The sequence below is a fragment of the Rana temporaria genome, chromosome 2, assembly GCF_905171775.1.
Source record: "Rana temporaria chromosome 2, aRanTem1.1, whole genome shotgun sequence".
In the NCBI taxonomy this organism is placed as follows: Eukaryota; Metazoa; Chordata; class Amphibia; order Anura; family Ranidae; genus Rana; species Rana temporaria.
The window spans coordinates 456,568,144-456,595,456 of record NC_053490.1 but is presented as its reverse complement, the minus strand read 5'-3'; the positions used below and the strand labels follow the sequence as shown (position 1 = coordinate 456,595,456).

The 27,313-nt window shown below is 41.4% G+C and overlaps 1 protein-coding gene across 1 annotated transcript in view; it reads right to left on the bottom strand.

The window, feature by feature from the left end:
- TAOK1 (TAO kinase 1) overlaps window positions 1–27,313 on the bottom strand; it is a 137,704-nt gene that overhangs the window by 33,023 nt on the left and 77,368 nt on the right. Inside the window, exons 5-10 of the mRNA XM_040338555.1 lie at window positions 26,560–26,661; window positions 23,119–23,164; window positions 22,077–22,173; window positions 17,446–17,559; window positions 12,931–13,022; window positions 10,959–11,052 (exon numbers count right to left, since the gene is read on the bottom strand). Coding sequence (XP_040194489.1) covers window positions 10,959–11,052; window positions 12,931–13,022; window positions 17,446–17,559; window positions 22,077–22,173; window positions 23,119–23,164; window positions 26,560–26,661 — 545 coding nt within the window. The remainder of the gene's footprint in view (window positions 1–10,958; window positions 11,053–12,930; window positions 13,023–17,445; window positions 17,560–22,076; window positions 22,174–23,118; window positions 23,165–26,559; window positions 26,662–27,313) is intronic.

The following is a 27,313-nucleotide window of genomic DNA, read 5'->3' as shown; positions in this document are numbered from 1 at the left end:
ACTGGTTTGGCTTAAGGTGAGATTTTTATGTCGTAGCCATGGCAGGGCAGAGAGGAGATGTCTATACAAAACTCACAAAGTGCAGCAAAGACCCCATGGTAAAATCAAACCATTCGATGGAATTGCACTTTAAACCCACATTCTAATCGGAAGGAAAATGTGATTGTTGGGAGAGAGCTATTATTTTTTTTTTTTTTTTTTAAGCAGTAACAAAAGTCTTCTCTATACATTACAGCTCTGTAAGGGTTACCACTTTAAGGCACAGCTCTGGGATATTGTCCTGACATAAGCCAAGGTAAACTTTATCACACTTCCAGGAACAGGCTGGGCTAGCTGCCAGCATACCAACCACAGTTCAATGGAGACCGCTCAGTTACTGGGTGGTGACCAGAATGAGAACCAAAGAAAATAAAAATGCCATACATGTACACCGATTGAGGTTGTAGGGAAGGTATCACATGTTCACACCAATTTAGGATCCTGCAAGCTTCCAGAAATGGACAATGTAATTCCACACTGGGAACTGGGTGTTCACATAGAAGAGACCCCAAACGTGAAACAAATGCACTACTTAGGCCATGATCACTGCTCATCCTAATCATTCTCAAGATGCAACTTAATATTCTTACCAAGTAAAAGACCATGCTACTGCCAACACATGGAAAATTTATCAGAAAGAAGGTGGGTTCGTTGGGAATATGAAATTCTGGTGGACTCATTTAGTAAAACAGTGCGAGGTAGAAGTTACATCAACCCATAGGAACCATTCTGCACAGCCACTTCTGTTTTCGTAAATGAAAGCCACATACAGGAAGATGTCTCATTAAAAGTGACTGGAAAAGAAGGACTAGCAGTACCCCAATCTAGAACATCCTATATTGCTTCCCAGTTACAACATATGGGTGGGGTGGGGGTCATCTAGATCAGCGAGACCCCATTTGTAGTCTTCTAGTGCCATCAGAGATGGCATACACCGAGGCGGAATTCTTACACTTACCCGCTACTGCACCCACAATTGTCCTAATGAAAACCTTATGGGCATATACCAAGGCCAGAAACAAAAAATACAGCGCTCGAGGATGGAGTACGAATCACTTTATAGTCTTAAAGTAGTGCAAAAATATACACATGAACTGAAAAATTAAAAACTGCACACTAGGCAGAAAGTTTAAACAAGCGAATCTATTGCAAAGTCCCCAAACACTTGAACAGTAACCATATGGTGATAGTGGGATAGCAACCTGAAATCACTGCTGGGAGTATATACGGATACGAATAGGCGAGCATAGACGCCTTATCAAAAAGGGCTGTGACAAACACAGTGTACCTAGACACTTCCTGCAGGCCCATAATAAAGATTTTAAGTGCCTGGAGGTCATGGCGATTGAGTCCATTCCAATAGGGTCACTTACGGCTAATGAAAGATTTTCCCTCCTCTGCAAGAGGGAAACTTATTGGATCTTTCGGATGGGTTCTTTGTCACCAGGTGGCCTTAACGAGGAGCTAGATATCCTCAGCATTACGAACGAAACTTGAATTAAATTTTAGTATACAGAGCTTATGGCTCTTTTTATTCAACGTCATGTTTTTAAAAAATGATAGTTTTTATAGATAAATGTGTTCATGTCACTAATATTTATGTTATGAGTTGAGTACATTGTGTTTTGTATTATATTTTTTATTCTTTATTTTTTATATATTTTTTATTTTTATATTGTATTTTTTATTATTTTTTATTTTATTTTCATTCATTTTCAATGTATGTATTATGTATTTTTGTATATGTGCTATTATTTTTTGTATATGTGTCACTATTGGGTGTTTCTAGTTTAATATCAACAAACATAATAATTGCAAACTCAATATGTTGCTTTTTTAAATAAAGAACCGAATGGTGATGGTGGGGTTAATACTTTAAATCCGTCCCCCCGCCCGCCATTATCCAATGGGATTGTTACATGTTCCTATTTTAATCTGGTGGTGTTGCCTGTCCGTGACTTTGACAAAGCGTCTGGCACGCGAAACATGTCAGTCACGGCTCACCCCCATCTCGTTTTATGCCCCCACTTGTTTACAAGAAGCCAATGCTGAGATACTGACAGTCTGGGAATTCCTTCAGTGACGTTCAGCATGTTGATTTTACTGCTCGTCTATCTCTTCCACTGATTGGCCCCTGGAGTCACATGACCCTCGAGGGATAGAGTCCGGACTTCATTCCCTTCCCCTTCATGTGACGCAGCGGTGATTCCACCCCTCCCTCCTCGCTTCTGATTGACGCGGCGGCGTCCTCGTATTGGCACGGTGGTTCCCATCCAGGATCTCCCTCACTGCCCTACATCCTTCGTTGCGAGGAGTGATCCCGCCCCCATCGGCCTCCCTGTTGGATTAGAACTACAGCCATTTCTCCCTCGGCAGGTGAATAACATCTATGTTCACTCCCAGCGTGGATGCTGTCTCCCCGCTGTGTGTTTTTCATCTCCCTGCTTAGAGGCATACTAACGGCTGTACCACCTTCATATACTACAGAAGTGTACTTTGGTTGGAAGCTTTCTCCCAGCAGTGATTTCAGGTTGCTATCCCACTATCACCATATGGTTACTGTTCAAGTGTTTGGGGACTTTGCAATAGATTCGCTTGTTTAAACTTTCTGCCTAGTGTGCAGTTTTTAATTTTTCAGTTCATGTGTATATTTTTGCACTACTTTAAGACTATAAAGTGATTCGTACTCCATCCTCGAGCGCTGTATTTTTTGTTTCAGTTCTTTGCCCATGTTCTCAGGTGATTGACAGCTGCACGGAAAGGTTTTTTCATCTTTTTTTACTACACAAAACACTGTGTTTTATTGTCCTTATGGTGTAGCGCTAGTAGTGGGAATTTTTTCTTGTATCATATACCAAGGCCAACCTGAGCATAGGGGGCTTTCTGAAATTGACCCCAATTTGACAAAATACCACCTATGTGGAATTAGCCAGGCTTTTAGATATCTGGTCCAGCTATATTCTGGCACTGTGATTAAATAATTTTTGGAGTTTTAAGAAGAATTTGCTCTCCCAGACGACAGTTTTTCCGACATCTCCAGCTAAGACATGTGTTACAGCCTCAGACCCGTTAGTCTAATCTAACTTTGGCAGATCACCAGATAAGTATAGGATGTTCTGTTAGAATAAGACAAAAAGGGTAGGATCTCCTGTATATATTCTGTTTTTTTTGTTTAATGCTTCCAACAACACATCCAAATTGCCTTGTAGGACCTGGGAGCAGTCGGGGGAGAAATCTGGGAAATGTAATTAACATCTACCCCACTTGTGTCGGTTTCACCCACTCAAAAACTCTCCCATCTATTCTTATTGCACAGAGCTTACACAAACCCTGGTCAATAATATCAATGGGGGAGAAGGAGGAGTTCCCTTCTATGCCCTAAATATGAACGATATACGGAGGACTTCATTTGTTCTGACATTGTCCGAAACTATTGGGGTAAGGGACAGATGTCAAAGAAAATATATCCTCAAGACCCTATATTTTGCTTACCGAGAGCACTGAATGAGAAACTGCTTACCTCTCGGACTCACGCTGCAAAGCTTATACCGCTTTACGTCGCCCGTAAACAAATTGCCTGCTTTGGAATGTCAATTCTTATCGCCACAAAAAAACATTGGGTTGAACAAGTAAACTATTCTTATATGGGGAATTTTTTTTTACTTTTCAGCAAATTTCGTGGAAATTCTATTCTATGTGGGAAAATTGGCCTCACCTCGGTTAATCTTCCATTGACATCTGCAGGTGTGATGTCTTTTAGTTTGGTGCAGAGATTAATGTTAGTGGCATAAAGAAATTAGTGGCTGTAGAAGATTGGTTCCTATGCAATTACATATTGATATGATATATTTATATTTTATCTGATCCTTGTTATGGTTGTATTGTTTGTTCTGGTTTAACATTTACCAATTTCTCTTGCCAAAAGAGGTCTTGGTGCCAATTAGTTTTTTTTTTTTAGCCTGGAAGTGAAAAGATAACTATTTTGTAACAGATTGCTCTTGTATGCGCCTTTTCTTTTTGTTTCAATAAAAATTTTCATGATTCAAAACGTGACAGGAAGGAAAAAGTTCTGTTATATTTGTTCACACAGCTAGATTTTACAGTGACCTAGCTAACAACATGCTCTGAGCCACCTATAAAATAAATGATTTTATGTCTGCACACATACGGAGTACTTACTACATTTGGAAAAGCTCTGGTATTCTGGAGAACAGCTTTACATTATGTGTTCGGCCCCTTTCTTACAGGGCCGAATACACCAGGAATCCACTTTGCTCATCTGTCCATGGATCTTTGCTGGATATAAGCCGACCACCTGTCCATTTACACTCGACTGCCATTTGTAACATCTGTTTTTAGAGGATTGGATCAGATTGGATATAGGCGGGTGTAAATGAACACTTGTCCATTTAAACCCAAGGAGAATGAAGGGCCTTCCCGATAAACTGACAGGCAGACCCGATTGGACTGCTCGTGTGAAAGGAGTAAAAAAATAATAGTGTGGTTGCATAAGTGTGCACACCCTCTTATAACTGGGGATTTAGCCGTGTTTAAAATGAAGCAATCACATTCAAACTCATGTTAAATAGGCGTCAGTACACACCTGCCATCATTTAAAGTGCCTCCGATTAACCACAAATAAAGTTCAGCTGTTCAAGTAGGGACATTTTCTTAGTCACATCCTACAGCAAAAGCCATGGTTCGCAGAGAGCTTCCAAAGCATGAGGGATCTCATTGTTAAAAGGTATTCGTCAGAACGGTACAAAAGAATTTCCAAGGCATTGAATATACCATGGAACACAGTGAAGACAGTAATCATTAAGTGGAGAAAATAATGGCACAACAGTGACATTACCAAGAACTGGACGTCTTTCAAAAATTGATAAAAAAAAAAAAAAAAACAACGAGAAAAAAAAACTGGTCAGGGAGGCTGCCAAGAGGCCTACAAAAACATTAAAGCTGCAGAATTATCTGGAAAGTATTGGCTTTTGTGGTACATGTGACATGTGACAACAATCTCCCCTTTTTCTTTATATGTCTGGGCTATGGGATAAAGTAGCAAGATGGAAGCCCTTTGTTACAAAGAAAAATATCCAAGCCTGGCTAAAAAAAAAAAAAAAAAAAAAACACATCTGAAGGCTTCCAAAAGCCTGTGGGAAAATGGGTTATGATCTGATGAAACCAAGGTTGAACATTTTGGCCATAATTCCAAAAGATATGTTTGGTGCAAAAAACAACACTGCACATTACTAAAAGAACACCATGCCCACAGTGAAGAAGCACGATGGTGGCAGCATCATGCTTTAGGGTAATTTTTCTTCAGCTGGAACAGGGGCTTTATTCAAGGTAGAGGGAATTATGAACAGTTCCAAATACCAGTCAATATTGGCACAAAATCTTTAGGCTTTTGTTTTTGAAAAGGAGAGGGCAAACAGTGCCAAGTCAGATGTGCCATGCCGATACTCATACCCAAAAAGACAGGAGTGCTGTAATAGAATCAAAAAGGTGCTTAAAGTATTGGTTGCACACCAAAATATTTAATTTAATTTTTTTTTACTTCCCTCCACCCAAACGATTTCAGTTTGTTGGTCAACTGAATTGTACAGTTTTATAGGTCACATCACAAATGTGGAAAAAGTTCTGAAATTAATTTATCTTTGTCTCATCTTTTTACATCACATAAACCTGACATTTTAACAGGAGTGTGTAGACTAGCACTATGTCACCGCTGACAGGGCTTCCATCTGCACCAGATCTTCCTTTCCGGGTTTGCATGCACATGCCATCTGCCTGGCCGAGCGGGTGATAATGTCACCCTCATGCACACACAGAGGAGTCATGGGCACGACACACAGCTCTGAGGGAACGACATGAATATGTCATTCCTTCAGAGCATATGCACCAGTGATATTCACACAGCATGCAGCTGGTGACATCTCCTAAACACTGCAAGTTTAGGAAATATTGACTATACCTACAGGTAAACCTTATTTTATGGAGCAAAGTTAGGTCACCAACTTGGATATGCTGTCTGACTGGGTTGTTTCAATCTCAGTACTAGATTGAGAGAAGCGCAAATCCTCTGGCAGCTAAAACGGCTCATATATATGCATTTCAAAGGGTGTATTATGCCTCGTTTCCACTGAGCGGATCGGTTCGGTTCGGTACGGTTCGGTTCGCTTTTTTGGGTGTTTCCATTATGAAAGCGTGCCATAAAAGCGAACCGTACCGGACCATTCTGGGTCCTGCTTCAGATGTGGGGCCATAGAGAATGGAACGGTTCCATTAGGGCGAACCTACAAATACATCTCACTGATTGGTGGATGTGCTAGTCTTTTTTTCTAAACCTTGCATGGTCCCGGATGGTCCGATTTGCAGTGGAAATGCTCTACAGAATAGACCGGTCCCATTCTAACCGCTCCATTCTTTCTGACCCGAACCGATCCGTGCAGTGGAAACAAGGCATTAGTGGTTTGCCTGGAGTAAAAGTGCAAGTTTACCTTTTCACAAAAATAAAGGATTTTTTTTTAAAGTGGATGTAAACCCGATTTATGAAATTTGAGCTGGGCACATATCTGCAATGTTTGGTTATCCATCTTCAAAACACCATGTCCCGGTCGTAGTTGTCTCCTGCTCCCTCCTGACAAGCTCTCCATCAAATATGATAAAAGCAGCCCAGTTTGGTGTTGGGGAGGATGCTATAAATAGATTAGCACAGAGTTGACTGATTTAACCACTTGCTGACGGCCGTACGACTTTGTACGGCCTCAGCGCGGCTCCCAATCTCTAACAGGCCGTGTTTTTACGGCCTCTCCTTTACACGTTCCCCGCGCACGCTCCCGAGCGCGCGGCGGGGAACTTCTGTACTGGCCGTGTCCCTTGGACACAGCCAGTCACAGATCGCCGTGAACGGCCAATCGGAGCGGCCGTTTCCTAGGCGATCTGTGCGGCCAATGAGAGATGATCTCATATGTTTACATATGAGATCATCTCTCATTCCCGGCTCTCGCAGACAGCGGTGCTGTCAGGGGAGAGAGGAGACGGATCTGTGTCTCTTGTACATAGAGACATAGATCGGTCACCCCCCCCAGTCACCCCCCCTCCCCCACAGTTAGAACACTAATTAGGGTACACATTTAACCCCTTCCTCACCCCCTAGTGTTAACCCCTTCCCTGCCCGTCACATTTATACAGTAATTAGTGCATATTTATAGCACTGATTGCAGTATAAATGTGAATGGCGCCAAAAATGTGTCAAAAGTGTCCGATGTGTCCGCCATAACGTCGCAGTCCCAATAAAAAATCGCAGATCGCCGCCATTTCTAGTAAAAAAAAAGCATTTATACAGTAATTAGTGCATATTTATAGCACTGATTGCAGTATAAATGTGAATGGCGCCAAAAATGTGTCAAAAGTGTCCGATGTGTCCGCCATAACGTTGCAGTCCCAATAAAAATCGCAGATCGCCGCCATTTCGAGTAAAAAAAAAAATTATACAGTAATTAGTGCATATTTATAGCACTGATTGCAGTATAAATGTGAATGGCGCCAAAAATGTGTCAAAAGTGTCCGACGTGTCCGCCATAACGTCGCAGTCCCAATAAAAATCGCAGATCGCCGCCATTTCTAGTAAAAAAAAAAAAAAATAATAATAATAATTCTGTCCCTTATTTTGTAGGCGCTATAACTTTTGCGCAAACCAGTCGCTTATTGCGATTTTTTTTTTTTTTACTAAAAATATGTAGAATACGTATCGGCCTAGACTGAGGATTAAAAAAAAACGTAAAAAAAAAAATTGAGCCATTTATTATAGCAACAAAGTAAAAATATTTTATTTTTTTTCAAAATTGTCGCTCTATTTTTGTTTATAGCGCAAAAAATAAAAACCGCAGAGGTGATCAAATACCACCAAAAGAAAGCTCTATTTGTGGGGAAAAAAGGACGTTAATTTTGTTTGGGAGCCACGTCGCACGACCGCGCAATTGTCAGTTAAAGCGACGCAGTGCCGAATCGCAAAAAGTCCTCTGGTCAGGAAGGGGTTTAAGTGCCCAGTAAGGAAGTGGTTAACAAACTGCTCTGAAAATCTCTACCTATGAGGAAAGAGGGTGTGTGCCTTTCCTCCAATCAGCTGTCTTGGCTGTATGCCCAGACTTTACTGCAGTGCTAACCAGGAAGAGAAAATCTAGCATGATCTGAACTTTCTAAAGAATATATAAAGCGGAAGACAGCAGATATGTAAAACTGATGTATGGAGATTTGTTTCATCCCTGTGCATCAGAGGCTGTTCACTTCACTGGGTAAATGTGAGGGTTTAAATCCACTTTAACCAAACATACACCCTCCCCACCCCCAGTACATACCCCGATATATGATTGCACTGGCTGCATGGGCAGTAAGAATCAAAGGTCTGGCATTTTGATAGCCTCAGTGTTCTTCCACGATGGATCAAAGCCATTCTGAATAGTCATATGGTGGCACATGACTGCTTTCACCAATTAGAATTGCTCTTATCCATTCCAGTGTCCAAAAGGAAAGGGGAAGCAGACCGCTTTCAAATCCTTGGACCCATGCACCAGCTGCGTGGGCAGTAATAGCTAATCACCCATGGAGGCAAGTACAGCGGGAACAAGGGGGAGTGTGGAGGGTGTACAGCGTTCGTTCATCTTTCAGATATGGAGAACTTTAAAACTATAAAGCATAAATCATTTAAATGAATCTTATATTAATTCATTCTCTTTTGAAAAATAGCAAAGCTGGGTGCAAGAGAAATCATTTTGTTCAAATTTTAAAACACACAACTTGGCTGTAAAATTATACAGTGGTTTAAATTTATGGCACATTACGCCAAGACTCAAACAAACCAAAGGTTAAAAGAAATTGCCAAAATCTTAGGAGATAGTAAGTAACATATTATGGTAAGGGTTGATTCTAATTTGCATACTATTCTCAAACTTGCAGCAGATAAAAAGTTTAATCATTCAAGGATGAATCATTTAGATGCACACAGAGAACAGCTTACAGGGTTCAGGCTTTTCAGCCCTATATCCACACACAGCTGTGGTAAACTAGTCCACCCTGCTATCTCTACTCTAACTGGTGATGTGGAAAAAAATACAACAGACGGCTTTAAGTTGTCTCTCATATACAGTAGAAAGTCTTATGTAGAAACGCAAGCAGCTAAGAATTGTCTTTATTTTATTATATGTACATTCACATCAGTCCCTGCCCTCAAGCAGTTTACAATCTAAGGCCCTGACTCACATTTATACATACATATACTAGGGGCGACTTAGACAGGTGCCAAATAGCCTACCAGCATGTCTTTGGAAGGAAACTGGGAGTACCCCGAGGTAACCCACACAGGGAAAACATGCAGACTCCATGCACGTAGTGCCATGGTTGGAATGCAAACCAATGGCCCCGGTGCTGCTAGATGGCTAACCACTTAGCCATTGTGCTGCCCATCAAATTTAAACTTACTGCAATATGAGGGTGAAAACTTTACAGCATGTTTCAGAAGTACACATTCCATGTGTATCTTACTCCAAAAGCTTGTTATAAGTTGGGGTGGCATTTTTTGTTTGTACTAATGGAATTGGTGCTGGGACACACTGGACGATCAGTTGCCATTGTGCTTTGCTGCGCTTCTGGTCTTTGCATGCGTCTTTCGGAAAGAAAGGGCTGCCTCTAAGCATACCTGCACTTAATTTAACTTCAGTATAGCTATGTATGCTCAACATGAAGGTTCTCATAGAACAAAGTTAGGACTACACGACAGACAGCCCTTGACAAAGCATTACAGCTTTCCACATACATTTGCAAATGTGCATTTTTTTTATTCATGCAAACGGTTTGGCAGTGTAATTTAATTTTTTTTGCTAGAAGACGAGTATGCTGGGAAGTAAATGCTGCTTTGTTTACTCTGCGAAAAGCTCTTCCATGTGCACCATGGGGTGGTTGCCATGTTTGTTTTGTCTACACCATTAGTGAACCAGTATGCAGCTGCCTGTACTGGTTAGAGAGCTAGAATAAGGTAAGCTAAGTGGATCTGGTCAGAGAGCAAGACTAGACAGGGGGGGGGGGGGGGGGGGGGGTGATATTGTCAATCACACTGACAGATTCCTGTACACGGTACAAAGAAACCTACCAACTATGTTGCTGCTTCCCTTTGACTATATGGATACTTGCATATAAACTTACAGGAGGCAGCACAGATAAATGTCAAATGATTCACTGCACATAAAGCAGGTTTCGTATCGGCTTAGGGCATGTACAAGATCCCTGGATAAGCACTTTTAAAAAAACATCAAGGTGTATCTGTAACAAGGGAATAAGCAGACTTTCCCTACTGAGGTCAGTGGGGAATTATTCCATCAACTCCTTGAAATGCTAGACAAATTGAGCAAGCAATCTCCACAGTAGGTGAATAGAGGTAGCTATATTTTTTAAATATTCCTTAAGAGTGATAACTATCTAGCAGAGAATTTGTGAACAATAGTAAAATTACAAATGAAGACAGATATACCCAGCAGCATAGAGAACAAAAAATTAGTTTTTGAGAAGACTGCATTGAAGTATGCATTTCACAGCAGAAGTCACATTTTTGTATGCAAGTATAGTCAGTGATATTGTATACAGCTGTATGCTAAATTCACAAAATGTGTCACTGCAAATTACATTATCATAGTATTAACTGCTCACCACATGGTACTTTGACCATGTAACAGGATTGCACTTTTTATTTAGGAGAATGTGAAATTTTACATATTTATTTCTTTTTCATATGAGTTCTGAGAAAATTGCGAATTTTAAACGGATTTAAATCCGATCTCTAAAATGAACACCACGGTGACTGTTTGGAAAGCACACAATGCCAGTGATGAGGATGGAACATTTGGACAGTCATGTGCGGTACTCACCATTCACTAGACTGAAGTGTAGGAGACTCATTCTGCGCTATGTGGTATAAGGCACTCATTGCATTCATATTAAACAAAGGAGGTTTCCTTTCAGCTGTGGAGAACAAACATCAAAGTGTTAAGTTCAACAATTACTGTACATATTCTTCCCTCTTCCTACAATTACAATGAGCAATTATTTTCCCTGCTTCAATCAATCCAAAGGTAATGTCAAGCCGAATATGTCTTTAGGGAAGTGTTTTCTAATATACCAGGTTATGTACACATACACACAGTGTATATACATGGAGTTCCATAGAGATGGCTAAACAGCAAAAGAGAATCACAGAACATGAGACAGAAGGTCAGTAAACAAGAACCATAGAGAGGGAAGTGTGGCAGTAGAGAACCATAAAAAGAAATACAGTAGAAGAGAACCATAGAGGGGGAAGTATACAAGAACAACTATTGAGTGAGAGGGACAACATGAAAAAGACATCGAAAGGGAGAAAAAGGGGCAAAAATGGAAAACATAGGCAAGAAGCTGCGTTGACCATTTAGTGTTCATCAAAAAAAAAATATTCAAATTGGGTTTTGCTAAAAATGCCTGACAAACTGGGACTGACATACAGCTCATCATGCGGTTGGACAGAGCGATAAGAACAAGAGGACTCTATATAGTAACCATGATAAGACTGCATTATAAAGAAGACTAAAGGATGAGGACTATACATATTAGAAAGGCCAAGATGCAAAAATAGGATTTTTGTACTCACAGTAAAATCCATTTCTCTGAGTTCATGGACAGACACAGCAGCCTTTGACCTTAGGGTTATTCACCTTCCTTTCCTGGAAGGAAGGTGAATAACCCTAAGGTCAAAGGCTGCTGTGTTCGTCCATGAACAGAAGAGAAATAGTGATTCTACCTGAACTGGTAACACTATGGCAAGTGGCTGCGGCTTTAATCGTCCAGGAGACACGAATGGGAAAGTGAGCTTATGAATAAAATGTGGATCAGGTGGCACCCAGACAAGCAAATGTGCATGAGCTCAAGTCTTGCATGGAAACGAAGAGCAGTGGAAACCTGATGACCGCGTTATGGTACTCTGTATTTTGATGGTGGTAGAAGCCCCTGAAGAGGGAGGTTTTAAAGACTTCCGCCGTTGGAGAAGGACCTCTCAGCCAGCGACATCCTTTACGAACTTGTCAAATGCCTTACCAAAGAGACATCCTTCCTCAAAGGGCATACGAGCGAGACATCTTTTACAGGCTGTTTTACCCAACCAGGCTTTCAGTCATAAGATTCTGCACATATGTTCAGAACTTCCCAATGTTTTAATGGGGACACTTGTTCCAAAGACAGCTAAATGGTTATCACGGGGGCAAAAATTAAAGGGAAATCTCTCCAATGGTATAACCCCCCCCCCCAAAAAAAAAAACACACACACACACACACACTTCCCTACTTTGTACAAATAAAAAAAAAAGGTGAACACCGCACCACCTTTCCCCTCCCTCTTACACTTCCAGTCACTGCTGTACTTATCTCTGAGGATGTTGAGCGGTCAGAACCGCCACAGCCAGGGAATTTGAGACGCCGGCTCCCCTCTTCTCTGGCCAGTGCTTCCGGGACAGACCAGATAGACTGACTGGTCAGCATTCTCACAATGAATCGCTCTCGTCTATACACACTGCTAGACTGGCTGCGGCCACACTGACAGCCCTGCATCCCCAGAGGTACGTACAGTGGGAAGGAGGTATGGTATTCAGCTTTAATTTGTTTCTGTAAAGTTGGTGAACCACTGTAATTTACAGCAAAAGCACCAGGAAGATTCCCATGCAATGAATGTCATTTACTGCTTTATAAATATGCCCCATAAAATATATAAATTATCGAATTTAGCATTGCAAGGTTTCCAGTGACATACGGATATGTTTGGCATAAAAAAAAAAGAAAAGAAAAAGAAAACCCATGACATCAGGATGGACATACCTAGTTCAATACAAGTAATCCCCAAAGACCAAACATCTACTTTTCCATCATACTGTCCTTCATCCATGGCTAAGATTACTTCTGGGGCCATCCTAAAATGAAAACATGCCACATTAAATTGTCATTTGGGAATTTCCCAAAAAGCAAATATTTTTTTCAAAGTCCTTGTTTTAGAAACTAAAAACAAAACCTCTTGTGCAAGACCAACAGGAAGGATAAATATTTCATGTAAACTTTTTTCACACCCAAACAGGCGAATTACAATGTAAGTTTTGTTAAAAAGATCATTAATCCTACAATGTTCTAGCATCAGGGATGGCATTGGTGAAAAACAGATAAGTCCCCAGCATCACTTCCCGACATGCCTCTTGAAAACTTCAGGGCAATGAAACGCTGCATCAGGGCAGGCCACGCAGTGACAATATCCCACACAGTACATCTGGAAGTGACATACACCCGGAGAAGAGTAGGAGAGGACCGCTTGTGGCCACAGCATATGGAGCAGGTATCCTAGTACTCTTGACGTCAGCAAACAAGCCAATGCACCCTAGTGCAAGGCAAAGCACTTTTTAATGTAGGCATCACGGAATTGTTTTATTTATTTTTTAAACTACTTTACCCCCTTCCTGCCGAGGCCAATCTTCAGCTTTGAGCATTGTCTTAGTTTGAACGACAATTGCGCATTCATGCAACGCTGTACCCAAACAACATTTTTGTTCAGACAAAGATTTAATTTGGTGGCATTTGATCAATTTTGCAAAAAAAAAAAATTCTCCTTCACTGATGGGTACCGATGAGGCTGCATTGATATGTTGCACTGATGGGCAGCGATAGGCATTACTGTTGGGGCTTCGCCGATATATCAGGGCACTGATAATCAGTGCAGATCTCCCCTGTGAGAAAATGCCGCTGATCGGCTATCCTTTCCTCATACACTGTGTGAGGAGAGTAACGCTGATAACCGACATTTCACTGTTTACATGTGATCAGCTGTGAATGGACACAGCTGATCACATGAATAAAGAGCCTCATCATCGTCTCTTTTACCGAGATTGGTAATGTGCTATGTCTCAGAGCACACCACCGATCGCCCACTGCCCGCCTCTGCAGGCACGCACGTGCGGTGAGCGTGGGACGGCGTCATGACGTTTTCCCAAAATTGGAGAGCTGCAGCCGCCTTCCTGTCTTGATATGGCGGGAGGTGGTTAAGGTTTCACACTTTGTTGGTATTCTTCCATTTCTTCCTTTTGTTGCCCAAGTCACAAATATCACAGGTGTCAAACACAAGGCCCGCGGGCCGAATACAGCCCTCCAGGCTATTTCATGTGGCCCTCGCACCTCTCCTGCAGCTGCAGGAGAGCTCCAGCCCTCCTCTGGTCCTCCTCCAGACCCTTACTTTCTGCTTTCAAGCAATGCATTCAGCTTCTTCCCAGCAGCAGCATAAGGAAAGGGGGATGCACTGTGATATAAGGGAGAGTGGGGGACTAAAATTCTGATGGTGGGGTGGCTCTTGACATCTAATATATGGGGAGGGGATGCGCGCTGGGCATCTAATCTTACAGATACAACCGGCCCTTTTGAGGGCAATCATAATGCTGATGCGGCCCACAGTGAAATTGAGTTTGACACCCCTGGTCTATATGATTAGAACACCGGCAAGATAAGAGAAAGGGAGTTGGTCCAGGTGGAAAGTGGATGGTGTTTAACCCCTGTGTTATAGTTTTTTTTTTTACTTCCTTGTAGTGGGTGGTCATAAATCTGGTGAGTTTTCTGTGTTGGTGTTGAAGGATCACTGGAGCACCGCGTTATTTGTCTATGTATTTTGTTGTATACACAGCCCAGACTGACTGGGAAAGTCTAGACATTTATACATATATACAGTCGATATAAAAAGTCTACACACCCCTGTTAAAATGCCAGATTTCTGTGATGTAAAAAAATGCAACAAAGATAAATATTTTCTGGATTTTTCCCACCTTAAGGCCCCTTTTACACGGGCGGACTGTATGTCCGCTTTTTCATCCAACAGTGTACGGATGAAAAAGAGACATACATTGGTCCCTATGAGATCGCGGGTGTCAGCGGATGAACATCCGCCGACACCCGATCTCGCCCGCCTCCGCATTCCTCCGACTCTGCAGACGGAGGAAACCCCTATTTTTCCTTCCATCTGCGGATCGGATGAACGCGGACAGACGGTCCGCGTTCATCCAATCCCCCCATAGGGCGAGAGCGGAGAAAAGACAGGGCGGTCCCTGCACAGTGTGCGGGGACCGCCCTGTCATCCGCCGGCTCAGCGGGAACGGAGCGATCCCCGCTGAGCAAGCGGAGGTTCACGGGGCGGATCATTACTGATCCGCCCCGTGTGAAAGGGGCCTTAATGCGACCTATAAAAAAGGTACAACTCAGTTGAACAAACTAAAATATTTTAGGTGGATGGAAGTTAACACAAAAAAATAATAATATGGTTGCATAAGTGTGCACACCCTTAAACTAACACTTTGTTGAAGCACTTATTGATTATAATTACAGCACTCAGTCTTTTTGGTTACGAGTCCATCAGCATGGCACATCTTGACTTGGCAAAATGTACCCACTCCTTTTCAAAAACACGCCAAATCTGTCATATCCTGTGCAAAGCCCTCTTCAGATCACCCCACAGATTTTCAATCAGATTCAGGTTTGGACTCTGGCTGGGCCAATCCAAAACTTTAATCTTCTTCTGGTTGATTCCTTTGTTGATTTGGATGTATGCTTTGCATCGTTGTCATGTTGAAAGATGAAGTTCCCCTTCATGTTCAGCTTTCTAGCAGAAGCCTGAAGGTTTTGTGCTGGTATTTGGAACTGTTCATAATTCCCTCTACCTCGACGAGGCCCAAGTTCCAGCTGAAGAAAAACAGCCGCAAAGCATGATGCTGCCACCACCATGATTCACGGTGGGTATGGTGTTCTTTTGGTGATGTGCAGTGTTGTTTTTGTGCCAAACACATCTTTTGGAATTATGGCCAAAAAGTTCAACGTTGGTTTCATCAGACCTCAACACATTTTCCCCACATGCTTTTGGAAGACTTCAGATGTGTTTTTGCAAAATGTAGCTGGGCTTGGTTGTTTTTCTTTGTAAGAAAATGCTTCTTTCTTCCCACTCTACCCCATAGCCCAGACATATGACGAATACAGGAGATTGTTGTCACATGTACCACACAGCCAGTACTTGCCAGATATTCCTGCAGCTCCTTTAATGTTGCTTTAGGCCCAATGGAAGCCTCCCTGATTAGTTTTCTTCTAGCCTTTTCATCGATTTTGGAGGGATGTCCAGTTTATGGTAATGTCATATTTTTTCCACTTGACGATTGTCTTAATCTTTTTTATTGGTATATCTAATGCCTTGGAAATTCATTTGTACCCTTCTACCCTGATATCGCTCAACAATGAGATCCCTCTGATGCTTTGGAAGCTATCTGCAGACCATTGCTTCTGCTGTAGGATGCGACAAAGAAAATGTCAGGAAAGACCTTCTAGAATAGCTGAACTTTATTTGGGGTTAATCAGAGGTACTTTAACTGCGTGCCGGCCACCCACTGTCAATTGATGGAAGAGCAGTGCGGCTCTCTTTCTGGGGTGACGTCATATGACGTAGGCGTGACCCCGATCCCTGTAAAGAGACAATCACATAGCCCTTTAACCATGTGATCAGCTGTGTCCAACCAAAACTGGTCACATGTAAACATGGAAGTGCTGGCGATTGGCTCTCATAGCCTCACACTGACAGAATATGTGGCGAGGAGAGCCTATCAGCGGCATCTCCTTGCAGGGAACACCCAGACAAGTAATGGTAAAGTCTCCCAGTGCCACCAATCAGGGCCCATTAGTGATGCCAGTCACTGCTACCTTTCAGTGTCCATCAGTGGCTTCCCATCCATGCCACGCACTAGAGCCACCTAATCAGCTCCCATCAGTGGAGAAAAATACTTCTTTACAACATTTACTCACACCCCAAGAACCTTTTTTTTTGTGTACCGACTCCTATTTAACATACGTTTGAATGTGATTGCTTAATTCTGAACGCAGCTACATCCCCAGTTATAAGTGCACACTTATGCAACTACATTTTAGTTTTTTTACTTCTTACCCCCTAAAAGATATCAGATTGTTTTTCAATTGTACAGTTTATAGGTCACATTAAAAAGGTGGAAAAAGTTCTGAAAGGTTTGATCTTTGTCTCTTTACATCACAGAAACCTGACATTTTAACAAAGGGTGTGTAGATTTTTTTTTTAACCACTGTACTTTGGTCTGAATTGCTCACACCAATTATCAGTGCTCTAATAGGAGTGAGAATTCTATGACATGTAGTTGGCTATTACCTTCAGACATTTTAGATCCAGTTTCTATAGCAACAAAAAACTGAAAAGAAAGATACTACCCAAAAAAATAAAAATAAAAAAAAATTACATGTGGAAGTATACAACAGGCAGGGAAAAAAATATAAAAATAAATAAATAAAAATCATCCTCACCAATATGGTGTCCCCACAAATGAATTGGCTGGAGATGCTATAGAAGCAGACCCAAAGTCAGCAAGTTTCACTTGGCCTGGCTCTGTGAGAAGGATGTTGCCTGCCTTGATATCTCTAAAAGGGGAAAAAATACAAAATATGTTAGAACATACAACAAGCTAAAAAAATTGTTAGAACAATTCATGCTAATGATTTTAAGAGACAGAACATCTCCAAATTACCAAAGAGAACATCACTCTTGAAGCTATGTCTTAAAAAAAAAAAAAAAAAAAAAAAAAGGCAAACTAGTCCTCAGCATTGCTTTTTTCTCCATTACCAACTTAGCATGCAGTGTTCTGTCCTTGTGCCTCTCTTTGGAGGAAGCCATCTTGGTAGAAAGCAGGGCATTCGTTTTTTCAGCAAAGAAAACAGTCAATAGCACAGCAGTGGCATTACCAAATATCACTTGTAGTCTCTGGGGAAAAGCTGTTAGAAGTGGCAATGCCTTGGATCTCAAACGGCAGATACAGTAAAACCCTCACTTATCAGGAAATGTACCTTTTCCCCTAAAGATATTCCAAACAATCATTTGTACAAAAAAAATAAAATAATAATATTTCAAACAAAAAGGGTACATTTTCAAAAGGCACTGCTCAGACACAACATTTCAACATATTCCCTATATTATAGCAAATCTTCATTTTTTTTTAGTTCCATTTAACTTTAGTGTAAAATTACTTTACTTCAGGACATTAAGCCAGCTTTGTTAACCACTTGACCTCCAGCAAAATTTACACCCCTTCATAACCAGGCCTATTTTGGCGATATGGCACGGTTACATCAACTGACAACTGCATGATCATGCAATGCTGTACCCAAATAAAAATGTCCCTTTTGCCACAAAACAAGCTTTCTTTTGGTAGTATTTGATCACCTCTGCGTTTATTTTTTGAGCGATGAACAAAAAAACTAATTAAAAAACAAAAACAAAAGTCTTCATCAATTTAGACTAATATGTATATTGATTGTAGATGCTATGTCTTTTGCGCAAATTAAACAGTCATATTTTTATTTTTTTTAATAGTAACGGCGGTGATCAAAGGGTTTGCGATATTGCAGTGGTCATTGACACATACTGACAGAAATACAGTGAACAGTGCTAAAAAATATGCACAGTCACTGTACAAATTACACTGGTTAGGAAGGGGTTAAACATCAGGGCAATTAAAGGGTTAACTGTGTACCTAGCCTGTGTTATAGGGCACTTTCACACTAGGGTGGGCATCGTCTGTAAAGCGCTGCTATTTTTAGCGATGCTTTACGGTAGTTTTTGCGGCGCTTCTAAGCTGCTATCGCAATGCTTTTCAGCACCGCCAACAGCTAAAAAAGGGTTAAAAGTGCAGCAAGGCATTGGAGGCGGTGCCCATTGATTTCATTGGGCAGGGATACTTTAGGAGCTGTGTATACACCGCTCCTAAAGCGCCTCCATAATGCTGCTTGCGGGACTTTTTTTTGCGTTCTGACAATACACCGCTCCAGTGTGAAAGCACTCCGGCTTTCACACTTTGTAGTGCCAGGAGAGGAGCATTACAGGTGCATTGCAGTTGCTATTTTTAGGCAGCACAGTGATGTAGTGGTTAGCACTTTCACTTAGCAGCAATGGGGTCGCTGGTTCGGATCCCGCCATGACATCTACCTGGAGTTTGCATGTTCTCCCTGTGTGTGCGTGGGTTTCCTCCCACACTCCAAAGACATGCTGGTAGGTTAATTGGATCCTGTCCAAATTGATCAAGTATATATGTATATATGTGTGTACGACTGTATGTCCCAAGCGTGTCGAGAACCTACGGGGTAAATGACCACACCAGCCAGGAAGAAACTTTCTGCAAAAAAGCGCCTAGAGGTGATTCAGTTTACATGTGTAGCGCTATACAAGTCACTCATTCAATCATTCATTAATTAATAAAAGTGTGAAAATAGCCTTACTATACTGTGGGAGGTGCTTTTACTAGGTTAAGAGATGGAATTTATTTGCTGCTTTGCAGGGACACAAATTCCGTCTATTTCCTCCTGTCAGAACGACAATCTGCCTAGTTTACATAGGCAGATAACAGTTGTGTGTCTTTTCCTTTGACACACTGCCATCACACTGACTCACTGACCCAAATAAGTGTGCAGATTAAGAAAAAGTCCTCAGCTGCAAGTTAAAGTGGTTGTATACTTGTATTTTTTACTTTTACCTACAGGTAAGCCTAAAAAAGGCTTACCTGTAGGTATAAAGAATATCTCCTAAACCTGTACGGTTTAAGAGATATTCACCCCGCAATGCGCCGCTGATTGCAGCGGTGCATGCGCAGCGGGTATCCTCGGCTAAGGGGCCGGCAGCCGCCGAGGCCCTTGCCCGTTTGAAGTCTCCCGCGCGCATGCGCGGGAGTGACGACAATCGCCGCTCCAGCCAATCACAGCGCTGGGGCGGCAATACCCGGAAGATACGCCAGGCAAGATGATATCTCGCTCGGCGTGGACCAGGTGAGTTCCCTACACCTCGTTTTAAGGTAAGTATTTCATAATGAGCTAGTATGTGGTGCATACTAGCTCATTATGGCTTTTGCCTTTCAGGTGAACAAAAAAAAAACACTTTAAGGATTCCAAATTATGAAGAAATAGGGTCAACATTAATGTTAGAGCCGGTTCACACAGGGGCGGCACGACTTTGGGGGCGACCGCAAGACGACTTCAGAGGCAAAATGACTTCTGTATTGAAGTCAATGCAAGCCGCCCCGAGTCGTCCCCAAAGTCCTTTTTCCAAGTCAGTGCAACCTGAGTCGCTCCTATTAGAACAGGACATGACTTGTCAGGTGGCTGAGACGCCTGACGAGTCGCCCCTGTGTGAACCGGCTCTAAGGCAGCTTGCATATTCAGATGCAGTAGATGTTTTTCTAATGAGAGGTTTCTGTAAACCAATGCACACACTTGCAGAACAGGAATGCAAAATGATGACCCCATTAGTGTGCTGCTACCACTCAATTATCCAATCACAGGCTGAACTGGGTCCTAGACAAGGCCCCATCACATTGACAGTATCCCACAAAAGAGTACACCCCTCATATTTTCATAAATATTTTATTATATATTTTCATGTGACAACAATAAAGAAATTACATTTGGCTCCAATGTAAAGTAGTGAGTGTACAGCTTGTATAACAGTGTAAATTTGCTGTCACCTCAAAATAACTCGACACACAGCCATTAATGCCTTAACTGCTGGCAACACAACCAAGAACACCCCCAAGTGAAAATGTCCAAATTGGGCCTAAAGTGTCAATAATTTGTGTCACCACCATTATTTTCAAGCACTGCCTTAACCCTCTTGGGCATGGAGTTCACCAGAGCTTCACAGGTTGCCACTGGAATCCTCTTCCACTCCTCCATGACATCACAGAGCTGGTGGAAGTTAGAGACCTTGCACTCCTCCACCTTCCCTTTGAAGATGCCCCACAGATGCTCAATAGGGTTTAGGTCTGGAGACATGCTTGGCCAGTCCACCTTTACCCTCAGCTTCTTTAGCAAGGCAGTGGTGGTATTGGAGGTGGGTTTGGGGTAGTTATGTTGGAATACTGCCCTGTGGTCCAGTCTCCAAAGGGAGGGGATCATGCTCTGCTTCAGTATGTCACAGTACATGTTGGCATTCATGGTTCCCTCAATGAACTGTAGCTCCCTAGTGCCGGCCGCACTCATGCAGCCCCAGACCAGGACGCTCCCACCACCATGCTTGACTCTAGGCAAGACACACTTGTCTTTGTACTCCTATCCTGGTTCCTGCCACACACGCTTGACACCATCTGAACCAAATACGTTTATCTTGGTCTCATCAGACCTCAGGACATGGTTCCAGTAATCTATGTCCTTGGTCTGCTTGTCTTCAGCAAACTGTTTGCGGGCTTTCTTGTACATCTTAAGAAGAGGCTTAACCAAGGCCTTAATGTCATTCTATTTCTTATGTAGGCGATTTAGACACGGTCCCTATGAAATGGTACCCCACCTGTGGGGAGGTGGCTAGGACAGAACTAGGACTGCCACCAACAGTTACCAAGCAAGGTCTGCAAATTTTTTCCTACCAACATAATATATAATTGAGCCAACTGTCAAAAAGGGAATTGTGTAAACATTTCAATTATCTAGTGAAATAATTCAAACAGGAATGTAGTTTTCACATGGCTGGATCAGTGCAGTAAATATTCACAAAATGCATGGTGTGATTTTTTTAAACTCTTTAGTAAACCAGCCTCAATGCTTTAAAACTCTGAATTCAGCATATTAAGGGATTGAATAATATATAAAAACTGGAATGTATCCATGCTAGCCACTGTGCTCCTACCGACTGCGCTTGCCGTAAGACCTGGTTAAAATGAGCGCTGCATATTCCTTTGCCTCCAAAATTATTCTAGTTTTTTTTTTAATTATCATCATTATTATTATCATTATTATTATTATTATTAATAAGCAACCACATTTTAAACAGCAAATTACGTTGGACGAGGTCGATTTATTATAATAAAAAAAACAACATTTAAACAATTGGAAATAAAAAATAAAATGTTATGCTTATGTGCGTACATTTAAAACAAAACTATTAAACATAATATGCTCACCTATGGATTAAATTATGAGAATGCAAATAAGCTAATCCCTGCAGTGCTCCATGTGTAATAGCGGCGATTTCGTTTTCTTGCAATGGCTTTTTGTGTACTGGAAGAAAAGCATCAAATATTAATAGGAAACACGTCCAAAAACCTGTAACCTTTAAGGCTAAAATTACTAACATTTATTAATCTTTGACTGGCATGCAAGCATAAGCAGCTATGATGTCGGAGCTCATTTGGACCAAGTGCTAGTATATTACTGCATCCGTCTATAGAATTTGAAGACAAAAATAAAATAAAAAACACAAGCAACAGTTTTCTGAAATCAAATTTCTTGCTTCTAACAAGGCAGGGGCCGCTGACTGAACAAGAGAAAAATCAAATGACTCCCCCAGAATGGATGGAGGCATTTCCACTGTCAGCTACTGTATTTAACTGACTAAATATAATGCCGCTGGCGAACAGTGGCTGCAATCACTGTTTAGCCAATAATTTCCCACTTAGCTTGATTTTTAAATTTACTTTTTTCGAGCCAGAAAGAGAGAGAAAGAGAAAAAGAGAAAGAGAACGTGAGAAAGAGAGAAAGAGTGTGTGCGTGAGAAAGAGTGTGTGCGAGAGAAAGAGTGCGTGCGAGAGAAAGAGTGCGTGCGAGAGAGAGAGAGAGAGAGAGAGAGAGAGAGAGAGAGAGAGAGAGAGAGAGAGAGAGACACACACAGAGAGAGAGACACAGAGAGAGAGAGAGAGAGAGAGTGTATGTGTGAGAGAGAGAGAAAGTGTGTGTGTGTGTGTGTGTGTGTGTGTGTGTGTGTGTGTGTGTGTGTGTGTGTGTGTGTGAGAGAGAGTGTGTGAGAGAGAGTGTGCGAGTGTGTCCTGAAAAGCACCAGATCAAATTGCACATACTATTCACATCACAGCAGTAATCAAATAAGTAGCGAAGGAAAATGGAGACACCATCTACTTTCTGCAAAACTTCAAAATCTGAGTCCTGAGCATAAGCAATGAACTTTAAAAACACACTATATGTTTAATTTAGGTAAAATTTTAAAATTACCTTCTAGTAAGTCTGATGCAGATCCTAAACAATATTCCATGACCAGCTACGAAGAGAAGAATATACATATTAACTTTATGGAAAACATAAATCAATCAACAAACTGCCGCTGAACAGAAAACTGACATAAAAAGTTGTAAAACAATTCTAAATGACAGAACAAGTGCAGCATGAAAATGCTAGCTTGTCTGAGACCCCAAAAAAACAAGTCAAATGACCGTGAAAACCACCAGGACTGGTAAGCCGCAATAGATTACATTTTAGTGTTGAAGTATAATTTACAAAAATATATAACAGAGATGTATTAGGCCCATAGTTCTACATGTAACTATATGTGATGCACATCAAAGGCTTTTCCAACCTTCTTTTAAATCAAAGTTGCAAAAGTACAAATAGAGATAGAAATGTAATTATTTTTACATTTTTTTTTTTATTATGGTCAACAGTTTTATTAGTCTTATGGGTCTCACGCTAAGGCAGCACAATTAAATGAAATCCCGTTTACAGAGCTCACTAGGACTGCCCTCTACTGGTTGATATTGTAGTGATAATAAATTGTAACTCATGAATAAAATAAATCCTTAGTAAATGTGAACAGCAAAATGTTTAATGGTTATGCATCTTGGCTAAAATCAGTAGAAATACTGTAGTTCTTTGCACCTTCTTTGGAGACGGACTGTAAAAAAAAAAAAACTTTTGAATAGAGTATGGTACAAAGGATTCTTTAAATCGTTACAAGTTATAATGCCACTACCTTCAGGGAATCGGACGTTGGGGGGGGGGAAAGGTTGCAGGGGAATGCGCCATCTATGCCATGCCATTCCATTTCCAGCTAGCCTCAGTTTGGTAGCCAGCAATAGTGAGATAAAAAAGGGGGATTGCCTGTGTCCTATACTATAACTTTAGGAAACACGTTTCACCGATAAGTCGAAACCCCCACTTTCACGATTGTATAACAGAACAGAGAAAAAACCAAGGCAAGCACCTTGGTACCCAGGGGCCGTGAACAGGCAAAGGGAAGAGTGACAACTGCTGACTTTATTAGGACACTTACCTGCCCAGGACCTAAAGCTGATCTGTCCCTCGGCTCTCGGAAGAAGGCGCCGCCATCTTTGGCAAGGGAATCATGAAGTGAAGCCTTGCGACTTCACTTCCTGGTTCCCTACAGCGCCAGTCGTGTTGCGCTATCTCACTGGTCCCTGCTGTCTTCTAGGACCTGTGTGTCTCCCAGAACACAGCAGTGGGCCGGACATGGCGTAGATCGCCGCGGTTACTGCAGCGATCTATGCCCAGAAGTGGGAGCAAATACCTGTATTAGGTGGATTCTGAAAAGCGGAAGTTCAATTTTTGGGTGGAACTCCGCTTTAAGAATGTTCTACTGTTGGTACACGGGCAATGACAACTTCGCCCCCAGAAACGTTGGACAGAAGGTCCACCCTGCGTTGCACCTAGTGGCAGAAACTTTCTGGGACCAGAAAGCTGAAGATGTCCCCCCACTAAGAGAAGAGGGTGCAACCGTCACTGCGAGGAGGCTTTTGGCTGGTTTAAAAGGCCATGTCTTCCTACAAAAGTAAGCTCCTATTTAGATTTCACATTGGAAGACAGAGGGATGAAAGAAACCCTCTCTAACCTCAGGGTAGAAGAAGATGCACTGGAAGAGGCACAAGACTATTTTTTTGGGAGAGGAGAGTACCCTTACCTCCATGATCTCTTTAACATCCTTATACAAGGAGGGACTAAACAGGTGTTCAGCTTAAAAAGGCAACCACTTTTCTTGCAGGGGAGCTCTGCTGACCAATATTCAAGCAAGAGAATCCTAAGCATGTGTTCAGATAGGAGGCTTATCTGGAAATGTAACCACTAGCCGACTGCAAATAAATTGTGTGTGTGTATTTTACAGCTTGCTTTCTCATGAAATGGTTCAGAACGGCACATGAGCCGCTGAAACGATTTGTGAAGCGATGGGAGGCCTGCCGGTTTACCCCAAAAATTACCAGACCGCGCTTCCAGCTGCTCCCATACGCAATCAAAGAGTAGATACTGTTTGAACCCCTCTATGGTCTTGGAGGACCGAAGCAATGTCATGTCACTTCTGGTCCAGGCTGGAATTTATTTTATTTTATTTTTTTTTAAAACAAAAGATCAATTAGTTTTTATCCATTGCTTTTAAAAAGGTAATGAAGTGATTTTAACCCTAGATCTCTCCACAAAGAGGACCTGTCATCCTCATTACTGTTACAAGGGAGGTTTACAGTCCTTGTAATAGGAATAAAAGTGACTAAAAATAAATATATATATAAAAAAAGGTGCAAAAATAAAAACTTAATTTATGTAATAAAATTTAACATGCCCCCCATCCCTTTATGCTAACGCACAGAAGCAAACCCATATGCAAGTCGCGCACGCATAGGTAAACGGCATTCGTACCACACACTAGACTAGACGACCTCTAACTCTAAAGAGGTAACCTGAAATAAAGAGTTTTAAGTACCATAGCTTATTGCCATTCCATGCGCAATTTTAAAACAGGATTTGCCGGCCAACATTTTTTTTTATTTTTTATGAAAGTGTAGTTTTTCCCCAAAAATTGCGTTTGCAAAACCGCTGCGGAAATAGCATTTATTCCTTGGGGTCTCTGCTATAAATAAAGGTTTAGGGCTTGAAAGTAATTGTTCCACACAAAAAAAAAACACACACACACACACACGATTTAATCTTGTAAACAAAAAGTGCCAGAAAAAGCCTGGTCACAGCCAGGGCGCCATCAAGACATGATCGCCTTAGACCCCTTTCACAGGGGCTGTCCTGATCAGGTTCGCCTGTCAGTTTTTCAGGCGGACCTGATTGGACACTCCATTCACCTCTATGGAGCGGCGGATGTCAGCCGTGACATGTCCGCTGACACCCATTGCTATCCGATCTGATCCTCTACGCCAAAACCAGATGAATAGAAGTCTTATTTTTCATTTGTCTGGTGGATCGGATGGGATGAAAACTGGCAAGTGGTCCGTTTTCATCATCTGATATCCCCAAAGAGGAGAGAGGGACCGTCATCCACCTGGTCAGCAATCTCCTACTAACCAAGCAAATTTCACAGAATAGAGGCACCCATGTGAAAGAGGCCTTAAGGAGGACCCTTTTAATCACTTGTGTACGGTTAAAAAGGGTAACCACACATCAAAATAACCCCAAAATTAAAGCAAGTCAATTCCACATTTTGTTTTTATTCTGGCATCAGGGAAGCTTCTGGTAAATAAACACGAGTCACAATAGCTTGAGTAGAGATCCTCAGGTCTAAAGTAAAACATCCCATACAAAAAAAATAAAAAATAACACACACACACACACACACACACACACACACACAAACACACACACCAAGATCCACTGCCACCAGGCAGATACAAAGTAACAGTTATATTTGAGTGAAATGATTCTTACCCATGCCGTATGCTCCCTCAAATAGCAGCCTTTATATTCTATACTGTTCGGATGTTGTATCCTTTGAAGAAATTTCACTTCTTTGATGATATCCTGCCATTTCTGTAGAAGGAAATATAAAAAAATCCTTGATATGACTTAAGCAGCGATAAAAAAAAAAAAAAAAAAAAACCCCAACACCACCATCTTTAAAGAACATTCGTAAGAGGAAAAAGTCTAAAAGGGCTGCAGTTTTCAAAGATTAAAACAGGTCATCTTTGTAAAAAGGTAATAAAAAAAAAGAAAGAACATTTGAAATACCTGAGAAATGTTTTACTTTAACAGAACGCAACATGGAGATTTTGCATATGAAACCAAAATAAAGTCATTAGAAAAATAAATAAAAATTTAGGGACATTAAAGAAGAACTTCACTTGATGACAAAAGTGGCTGGAGAGGGTGAAGGTTCCCTTTACCTGCATCTCATCTACAACCCTAAATTTCAAAAAAGTTGGGACGCTGTTGAAAAGCCTACGTGAAAAGCAGAATGCAATGATTTGAAAATCTCAAACCCATATTTTATTCACAATAGAAAACAAATGATTAAACTGAGAAAATATAACATTTTATAAGAAAAAAAATAAAGGCAATTCTAAAATTTATGGCAGAAACCTGTCTAAAGAAAGTTGAGACTGGACCATGTTTACTCCCCCCCCCCTTATTTTTTTAAACAACACTCTGTAAAAGGTCTGGGAACGGAGATCAGTTGCTGGAT